The sequence below is a fragment of the Ptychodera flava genome (genome assembly GCF_041260155.1).
Source record: "Ptychodera flava strain L36383 chromosome 23 unlocalized genomic scaffold, AS_Pfla_20210202 Scaffold_24__1_contigs__length_23054250_pilon, whole genome shotgun sequence".
Classification (NCBI taxonomy): domain Eukaryota; kingdom Metazoa; phylum Hemichordata; class Enteropneusta; family Ptychoderidae; genus Ptychodera; species Ptychodera flava.
In genome coordinates this window covers 6400827-6411769 of record NW_027248278.1, presented here as the reverse complement: position 1 = coordinate 6411769, position 10943 = coordinate 6400827, and the positions used below count along the sequence as shown (strand labels likewise).

The window sequence follows — 10943 nt, the reverse complement described above, 5'->3', positions numbered from 1 at the left end:
GAAATATTATGGCATAGCGTCGCCAATTTTGGAAATGACCCGGACTGGTTATAGTAAAGGATAAAATAGAATTAATTGTTACTTGATATATACGTTTGTACGACAACGTTGTGCCCGGTTCACCCTCTGATGAAAAAAGTTCAGCTACTCGATGTAAGACCCTGCAGGTATAGATTTTTTGTAATGTGTAAAAATATTGGACAAAAATTGGCAATTTTTACCATGATAACTACCTATTGTGTTTAACAAGGGACGTATTGTGGCACCATAATCGTGGCAATAGTAACTGCGCTGCCCAACTTCCACTTGCGAGCTGAAAACTACCGTTCCATCTAAAAACTGGCAATTTTTGCGTCTGGCTATTGACACCGAGGGCGCTTTTCTAAAAATCAATCCCAGCAGTCTTCTCTCTTCTTCTATTTTTAGGCGTGACAGCAACGATACTTGTATTAGTGACAAGGTGGATAATAATACTTACTGGCTAATAAAAGAGATATATTTTATTAATGGCATGTTATAAAATAATACTTTGCACGTTTCGAATTTGTTTATTTACGAGCACTCATGATAAAAAAAACAAACATGGCGGCGCCAAGGGTTAGTATACTTCAAGAATAGGTTTCGTTCAAACTTGTCAATGCAATTGTGGTGGGGAAAAACTGTGCGTAGCAAAATATTTTGATTAGACTCATTTCACAGGGTATTTTAAACGCAAATTTCTTTCCAATAGGTAAAAATATCAGTGAAAAGGAAATACTGTTGACAAAGCCTTGCAAATGAGCTGTGTCGTGTAAGCCAAATGACGGAAAAAACACTAGTAGCCGTCTTAACAGTACCTTGTGCCTTTCTTTTCTACTAATCGTGTAGTCTCCCGCACATACAGGGGGTGGCAGTAGTTGCAAGCGTAGCACTAAGGCGCGGGTCGGGAATGCTGAGGGCATAACCGCGAGTGCAGAAAGTTTGCCCCAGGCACCGGACCTTGACTCAGCCGTGTCAAGTGTTAGTGCAGGGGCGAAAATGGCGCAAAACGACTGTCAGGAGTCTGCGAAACCTTCATGCCGAAAAGGTATTTCTGTCGTAGTAGTATAGCTTGCACACGAACGGTTTTGGTTTATTGTAAATTTGTATATTATGTATGATCACATATATTAGCACAGTTGTACCTTAGCGGACGCGTGTCGTTGTATTGCCCTTCATAGCAAATACAAATAAGCGACCTTGCGGCCGATATAGTACCGCTGTCTTATGTAGAGAATAACTACTTGTGACACATGTGTTGATGAAGAAGGTGGAAATCTTTGATAGCTCATTTCAGTGGTCTGACAAAAATGGCAAAAGTAGCTCAAAATACACAATTGAAGATTTCATATAAATTTATACACATCACATAAAGATCATCCCTAAGAACATGTCAACCAAATCAATTAGACGAGTAGTTTTTTGAGCATCAAATTTTTTTGACCAAAAATGACGACCCTAAAAAACAAATTGTAGATCATCATAATTTAATATACATATTGAAATATCCCCTTGCAACCTGTTTACCAAATATTAAAGCTATCGCACGAGCAGTTTTTGGGAAAGAAATTTAGAGCAAAAATTGAAAAAATTGCCCCAAAACTATGAAATTGCAGATTTCATTGTAATTTCAATATATCATATCAGGTTCACCTGTAGAAACCTGTATTCAAAATATAAAAGCTAGTTTTTCAGAAACACATTTTTCGACCACAAATCACAAAAATTGCCTCCAAAGTATAAAATTGCAGACACCATCATTATTGCATTATATTATTACATTATAAATAAGATAGCCCCAAGGAACCTGTGTACTAAATATATAAGCTACCAGGCAAGCAGTTTTTAGAAACATATGTTTTTACCAAAACTGGCAAAATTCCACCAAAATATACAAAATTTCTGATTTCATCATAATTTCAATTTGTCACATTCATTTCATCTGTAGCAATCTGTACATCAAATATCGAAGCTATCAGACGAGTACTTCTTGAGAAACAATTTTTTGACCAAATATTGCAATAATTGCCCCCAAAATACAAAATTGTAGATTTCATCACAATTTGAGTATATCACATTTTGCTCATCCCTACGAACCTGTGTACACCAAATATCAAAACTGTCAGTTAAGCGTTTTGGTGGAATAAATTTTTGACGATCAATGGCAAATTTGCCTTAAAGGTACGAATTCAATTTAATTTGCATATTTCTGCACATTTTGAACAAATTGGTAATAGGTGACCATTATGGAACTATATACCAAATATCAAAGTTATCTGAGCTGCAGTTTTGAAGAAGGTTTTTTTTATATTTTTTGACTAAAATGACAAAAATTCCATTACAAATACAAATATTGAAATTTCACCACGATTTGAACAAATTTTAGTGAGGTCACCCCAAGTGAACTACATATCAAAGTTAAAAGCAATGGGACTTGGGGTTTCAGAGGAGAAGGTAATTGTTGACGGACTACGGCCGGACAACTGACGGAGAGATGACGACAGCGATGACAGACGACAATGGAAAATCAGCCTCTTTGATATGCTGTAAAAGCAATTCCATAACCGCATAACGTACTTTGTAACGAGAACTATTCCTCTGAACAACTACTATTTTGTAAACTTACAAACACTGTCAGTCACAGGCAATATCACTTCAAGGCATAAATAAATTATGTATTGATATCACAGCAAGAACAAAAATTCATTTCTGGAACTTAAGATATTTTTAGACCGCAGCCTTTTGTCGTACATAATTTCCCAAGGTTTTTTGACCTGTACACTTCATATATTAAACACTCACTATCACTAGTGTATATGTTTGAAAGAGTATAAATCTCGTGTTGATCTGAAAGCTAGGATGGTGTATTTTAATGTACACCATCACAGTAATAATATAAACGTAGTGGGAATTCCCAATCACGAGTTGCCCGACTTTTGCTATTGACTGTTTTGTACTAAAAACAAATGCTCGACTAAGTTTAACATATTTTAGCTTTCCACCGGTGTAAATCAATCAGTTGGCCATTGTTATTTGAAACATACATAAATTTCATTTTGTCCGAGATCAGTCAAGAAAATTTAATATTCTTTGGCAGCTGTCTCTAAAATGTCTCGAAACCAAATACCTGTCAAGACACTCAGTGTATACGAATATGAAACTTTAGCAATAGATGGATGTTGTTCATGCGCATTGCTTGATATTTAGAACTTTACCCCCTTGCCAGGTCCACTGGGTCAATCAAAGTGAATTATAGTTTATTTATCATAAAGGCAAACTTGAAATGCTCACATTTTTAGCGCTTCAAAAACGGACAGTTTTACGTCTAATTAGCTGTGTTCACCATGAAAACAATCGCACATTTCCAGTTTTCACCTTAGGATCTCATATGTCATTTTGAATCATTCCATGACTCAATTATGGGTTTGTGATATTACACTTTGAGCAATGTGCCTTAAAATACCATAACTTTATTTTTGAAAATGGAAAGCGTCAACAATCATATAATTTCAATGCGAAATTTATAAATATACCCATGGCTCAATACAAATAGCCTTACGTACAGTTCGATCACAAGAAACGCTTATAATTTACACTGAAATGAACATTTCCCTTTACTAAGGTACACACAAATGATTTCTGTCAAGAGGAATCCCTATTGACTATTTTTATCTCATTATTTTCAGAATGAATTTTGCAAATGTCAAGAATTATACTGGCGATGTTGGCTTTAAAACAGATCTGGTAACATGTAATCCTTCGCAATTGATAAAACAGTGAGTAAAACGACTTGTCCAAAATAGTCTATAAAATTACCCTCACAGGGGTTTGGTAATTCTTTTTGAGTAATCATCTGATACGACACACTCAGAGGCCACATTCTGAGAGCAATTGCAAAGCCAGACATTTTAGCAGCCTTTTCGTGACGCAACTTTAAATGGCCTCAAGATATGTAACAGTTGTCCAAATTTTGAACATTGGGTTTCCTGGATATCCCGTAAGGTGCTGTTCTCTGACTTTCAAAGGGCCCTTTTCTCACATGCATGTGAATTCTCTTGACCGACAGTACTGTAATTGAGATGCCTGTCTTCTTTGATTTTATCCAGCATCAATTGACATGATTAAGTTTTATATTGGAAATTTTGGCTTGGTATTTATTTGCAGAGGCCTTATTGACCTTTGACCCACTCAACAACATGACATCTTACATATTTTATATAATGCAAGCATTCAATCATTGCTGGCCATAACATTTTCAGTAACGACAAGCAATAAGTCAGGATATATTATCAAATGGTGAAATCCTGTTTTTAATTTTGCTTAATGATATTGTACAGTTATGTCCCATTTCATAAGATTTTGAAGAATTTGACATAAGTAGAAGATATTGGGTGGTAGAATGAAACGCTTGCTTCCCAACTAATATATCATTTTTTAAATTTCTTTGACAGGCCAATATCTTATACAATGAGAAATCCGCACCCCTTACCCTAGCTTTAAAAATTGAGACCCTTTGATTGGTCAAATGATAATATATCACACGTATCGTTTTAGCGGTACACAAACAAATTCATGGAGCGAATTTTATTTGGCAGAACGATCGACAAGATAACTTGTAAATATATTATGTTTTGAAGGAAATAAGGTGTCAGTACGTAGGAAAGTATACTACCAGTTACTTTGTTGTTCATATGGTAATAGAATATATTCCATTTGGTCTTAAATAGGTTCTCTAATTTGAATAAGGGAGGAGCAGAGAAGTTAAAAAACTATGCGATGCAGCAATATAAAAGTGCCAGGGTCTACACAACACCTTTCGCATATCAGGTACAAAGAAATTATTGCTTTAAAGCCCAGGACATACTGAAACCTGCAAATATTGAGGTTGTTTTTGCCCATTCAGATCACTTGTCTTCGCAAAGACGATTTTATGGGACAAAGAAGAACATTAAGGAAAATCGAGTGACAACAGGCAAGTGATATCACAAATATTATTGAATATTTAAAAGTTCAGACAATGTACCCAGTAGTCAAATCCTTACAAGGATCTAAATCCTTGTCTCTTATCTTATTGCAAAAGTATAGTGATCAATTAAGTAATAGAAAGACAGTGGAGAGGAAAGGCTGGATTACTCGTCCTCTTTCACTTAGCTCTGGAAAGAACGTATTATGTCATCTGGAATATGTCAACCTAATTGTCAGGAAGTGTGTAAACTTGTTGCAAAGTGCCCTCCTTATTCTTGCATTTCCATCCATGAAAATATAGAAACTATATTTAGGCCGCCACAAAACGAATTATGAGATATTCAACGTTGAAAATTGTCAGGGTAAGACGTCTGTCATCCATTAAGTCGTAGAGCTTATATAGTAAGCTGATTTCCGTCGTCATCCGTCCGTCAGTTGTCCGTCAACGATGGCCTTAGTAATATGGCTTAGTAATATATTCAAATGTGATAAAATATACAATTTTGCATTTTTAGGGCTATTTTGATTGCTTTGATATTAGGTATACAGGTTCCTACAGATGAAATCAATCTGATATATTGAAATTATTTGTATGCTTTGGCAATTTGCCAGTTTTGTTAAAAAATTTGTTTCTCAAAAACTGCTCCTCTGATAGCTTTGATATTTGGTTTACATGTTGCCAGGCGTTAGCTTATGTATGATGTATTAAAATAATGATGAAATTTAAAGTTTGTATTTTTAGGGAATTTTTGTCCTTTTTGGTAAAAAGGAATTGTTTCTCAAAATATTACTTGTCTCATAGCTTTGGGTGACATGTTCTCATGGATGACCTCATTGTTATATGTTCAAATTATAATGCAATCTTCATTTTTGTAGCTATTTTTGTCACTTTTTTCTGGAACACGATTGGAACTAATTTCGGATAATTGGATTTTCATATTTTTCAAATTTCTCAAAAGTGTTAGGTGCCGTATAGCTGATTGTTGCAATATTGCAAATAACTCATAAAAGCAAGTGTATTATGTATAAGGAAAAGCAGATGAGCTTAGATTTGCAGATTAAACATCCATTACTTCACCATCCGATTATCCCAAAAAAGTTCAAATCGTGTTCAGGCCATCCATCCGAAGAGGGAAGTCATTCATACCCTAGTGCTTCTCTGATAACAAAGTTTAAAGACTTTCTTCTTTGCCTCCTCATAAGTTTTCTTCATATTACCGACTAGCACAAGAGTCATAAATGAAGAATCACAGTTTAAAGGGTTCTCCTGCCTTCTTTTTAAATCATTCAATTCAAATTAAGGTGATTTACACTCGGGCTATCAATTCGGGACTCATGAAAGCTGCAAAGCTGTAATGCACGACTGATTTGGTGGATTCTCTTCAGACACAGGCACCAAGGGTTTAAGTGCTATTTCGAAATCATGACGTTAATATCAACTCGAAATAGTTCCCATTATTCCTCCTCCTTTGCTTTATTAGCACTTTCAGGTGTCCTAAATCACTCAAAACAAAGTTTTGCCCATCCACATATCTATATAGTACTGTTTTTTCAATATTTTTCGTAGAATCTCAGTGAAAACATTTCTATTCTCATTCTTTTTTCTTAAGTGAGTATATTTGAAACTTTATGTACTGTGTCTTATAATTGATATTCGCCTTGTATTGTTGAATATTGTTATATGATGGTATCGCCTTGTTCCTTGCCAGCTTTGAGACATACGACATTCTTTAAGAATGCCGAAAGGGCAGGTTTGTTGGGATGTAAGGACAGTATGACTGTACTACCGCTCACGAGAAATTATCAACCATTTCACTTGTTACCTGTTTGAACTATTGTCGCTGTCAATGTAAATTTCAGATGCACTGGCATATCTAACTAGGGTTCACAGACCCATCCAACTATGGAAGTTAGTAGTGCATATTATTAGTGCATGCTGATAGAACAGTAAAAAGTAAACTTTCATCAGTATAAACATGTTTCTTATGGCATAGATGTAGGCTATGTTTTTGAAGGGGAATGATATAAATCAAAGAAAGTGATTAATGACAATGATGTTTTCTACAATAAAAAAGGATAACTGCAATTTTCTCTAGTGTTGAAGGGTCGAGAAAAATAATCCTATGTCTCACAATCGCTGGCGAATTTCTGTCTGACACTCCCCGCGCACTGTGTGAGATAGAAAATTCCGCTAATTGTGACATTCAATTTCAATTCATTGTGGCATGGAATCCCATCATTCTACTGAGCAGTTCCACAGCCCGAACCTTCATGCTACAGTGCTATCATAGAATGATAACCATCCTTTAGCTGTGTAGTAATCCTCCATCCATTACGTTATTCCAGACTGATTACCCTCCACCTACTGATTTGAATGACATCCGTCCGTTAAATTGAAGAAATGACTTTGGACGACACATTTTTGACGATAGAATCACTACTTAGTGGCGGAGGAAATTCGCATTTATGGCAACGAAAAATGGTCTCCCTAAATACAATATGAATATGATAAACTTTGATGTTATTTATCAAGAAATTCAAAAGTGTAATACATTTTTATCGTACAATCTGCTTTTGCAAAGATAGAAATGTAAAATGTAATAACAACCAGTCAAACACTGGTCATGTTTCACCGTATCACGTACAACATAAATTGACTTGATCATGTATATCGAAGTAAGTTGGTTTTATGACATATTTGAAAATGACCCTGCGCTTGGACATTACAAACTGTTAGCAAAAGGCCAATTTATATGCATAAGCCAATTCGTATTTCCCCTATAGCCAAGTTTTAAAAGATGAAATAAGGCATTTAGACTCCAGACAATGCAAGGACTGACATACAAACCGGAATTATTACCGCATATCACCCAAGAATTAAACATTGAATGGTGTCTGAGAATCAGTGAGGCACATCTGAGTCTCTTAGCGACCATGAAGTTGATGTTCCTGCCGGCGGATTACTTATAAACTTTGTATATTGATGACCAAACCTATATCTCTTTCCTGTACAATGTAGGAAAAACGTCTCTTACAGCCCAAAAAACTAGAGCACTGATTACAAGACTGCGCTATATTTTTTTACATCACCTGGTGGTCCTAACTATCTTTTTTATTTCCTAGGGTTGCTAATGTTCACCGCAGCCATAAGTTCTGTGAAGAAGTTCATCTGTATGGATTCTGGCCCTTCTCGGAAGACCCGGATGGAAAACCCTCAACTATCACTATTACGAAGAACAAATGCATGCTCAATCGGTCCACGACATGACAGCAGAATTTAAAATGCTTGTGGATTTGCACAACAAAGGTGCAATACGGTTGCATGTTGGGATGTGTTAGCAGTGATCTTACAGGTTTCTTTGGAAATATCAAAGCCTGAAACGACATATCAATGTCGATTCATTCCTAAGAGTCCCTCGCTGGTTGATAGAGAGAGGTGAAACACAGTTTGATTACAGCCAAAGAGTCCATTAATGTTTGTATTTTCACAATTTTGAAGCTTTCAAGCGACGTGTTTTGGCGCGAATTTTCAAAGTGTAGAGGATATAATTTTGTATCAAACATTAACATTTTACTTCATTTGAAATATAAGGTTTAACCTTTCGAGTGTCGCAAGTTTTCTTGCTTGAAAGTCTAAAAAATGAGCTATTTTTTTCTCCACAAATTTTCAGAAGTAAGACCACTAATATTGTTCCTGTGTAAATTTTTTAATATTCAATAAGATTCATCCCTACTCAAGTAATTATCAAAGAGTGTCATTTTCTTTATGTTTGCTGTTTAGTTTATCATTCTTCCCCATGAGTTAATTAGTCTAGAACATTCCGAAGGTCATGTTTACTAAAATTGAAGATATTTTAGAACTAACTAGCATATTAATCGAGAGTCTAGAATATTCTAGTGTTGTCTAGATAGCTACTTTTTAGTGAAAATACGGGGCAGCACAGGCTTTCAAAAGACTTTAGAATTTCTCACGTCATTATTGACTTCAAGACATTTAAGCTGGATTAGTTCTGTAGGTGGTTCAGACCTAGATCAAGCCCGTAGCCAGAGAGGTAATTACTTCTAGACTGATATGATATGTTGTTGTTTCCGCGACAAGGCTTCAAATAACAAACTTGTTTTGTCTGCAAGCAATACTGCGTTCAGCTCAGTGTTTGATGAATGAACTGAAAATTAATTCAGATGGGTGTATTACAACTACCCTATTCATCAGTATTAAATGAATTTGGTATCAATCTGACGAATGATGACAAGGTTCTACCGCGACTATAGTGGAGTCCTCAAATCCACAAAAATCCCTATTACGTTTGATAGCTGGTTCCAGCAGATGTACAACCAAGTGCTTGTCACAACTCTTGACCACATTTGTATCCACCAAAAATAAGCGGGATTGATCAGGTGTGGATATTGAAAAATTCTAAAGAATTATTGCATGCTTTAGAACCAACTACAGCAAGTAGAGATTCATCCACACATTTGATTTTTACTACTCTGTATACCACAATCCCACATGTCATCAAACTTATATTATCAACGTGGAATGTCGGGTCCATTCGCAATAAAACAGCAGAAGTTGAAGACTATATAGAGAGAATGACATCGACATTATTGCTCTGACAGACACTTGGCTGAAAGATACTGGTGATGAACAAATAATCAATGATGTAACACCACCGGTTATACTTTCAAACATACCCCTCGGCCACTTTCATCTGATGGGGGAATTAGACAAATCATCACTACTTCTCAAATCCTCGAAACCATTGTGCAGCGTAAAAACGTTTGAAGCCACTGAAGCAACAATAGTTCATCAAGGTGTTACATTCAAAATCATTATCGTGTATCGTCCTCCTGCTACAACGAAAAATAAGCTCACTATTAACAAGTTCCTGGATGAATTCTGTTCAGTGGTAGAAAAGTCAATTGCTTGCTCCAGTCATATTTATTTCATCGGTGATTTCAACATTCATATGGATGACAGACATAAGGCAACCACAGAAAAAAATGCAGTACATCTTCGATGCCTTTAATCTGACTCGATGGGTTAAAGAGCCAACTCACAAAACGGGACACACTCTTGATCTCATCATATCAAGCCAGAACAGCTCCGTTACCTCTGTCAGTGTGGACTCAAACATATTCTCTGATCACAGTCGTTGAAGCAAAACTTCACTGGAAAAACCTTCACTCATAAGATGCCAGATAATTTACCGTCAGATCTCATCCATTTCAGTTCAAGAATTCATGAGTGACATTAAGAGTAGACTAAACTCGAAGAAAGTCTCATCTGACCTGCAATCTACTGTCCTAGGATTTCATAATATCCTCTCAGAAGTACTTGATAAAAACGCACCTCTGAAGAAACGCATTGTTACTGTTAGACCCGATATCAAGTGGTACACATCAGAAATTAATGCTGCAAAAAGTAGCCGACGGTTGGCAGAAAGAAAATTGAAAAACACAAAGCTGAAAGTTGATAAGAAATTTGGAAAGAATCAAGACAAGTCAGTCAACTTATACGGCCAGCCAAAATAACCTACTACACCAACTTGGTTGAAGAAAATTCAGCCAATCAGAAAGCATTATTCCGTACAATTTCAATCTTGTCTGGTAACTGTCACACAAATGTTTTACCAAGTCAAACTTAAGTTCTATAACTTGCTGAAACATTTAGTCAATTTTTCACCAACAAGATTGCCGACATTCGAGCTTCCTTAGACGCCATGGAAACTACCACAACTTTCACCGGATTAGACTCACGTGTTACTTCTGTATTGACAATATTTTCTTCCTTCCAGTGAAGATGTAATTCGGAAAATAATCATCAGTTCACCAACAAAATCATGTAATCTGAACCCCATCCCAACATCACTACTGAAGCAGTGTATTGACATTTTTCTACCAGTAATAACTCACATTGTCAACATTTCTCACAAGCAAGGCGTTGTTCCAGATTCCCC

At 35.9% G+C, this 10943-nt stretch overlaps 1 protein-coding gene across 2 annotated transcripts in view; it reads left to right on the top strand.

Moving 5' to 3' along the window:
* The window catches only part of LOC139124503 (alpha-2,8-sialyltransferase 8E-like), a 29052-nt gene extending 19485 nt beyond the window's left edge, over window positions 1–9567 (top strand). Inside the window, exons 5-7 of one of the 2 annotated variants that reach the window (XM_070690640.1) lie at window positions 3705–3794; window positions 4746–4990; window positions 8107–9567. In XM_070690640.1, coding sequence (XP_070546741.1) covers window positions 3705–3794; window positions 4746–4990; window positions 8107–8264 — 493 coding nt within the window. In that variant the 3' untranslated portion in view covers window positions 8265–9567. The remainder of the gene's footprint in view (window positions 1–3704; window positions 3795–4745; window positions 4991–8106) is intronic. The other variant, XM_070690641.1, reaches the window with a different exon arrangement.
* Window positions 9568–10943: the final 1376 nt, after the last annotated feature.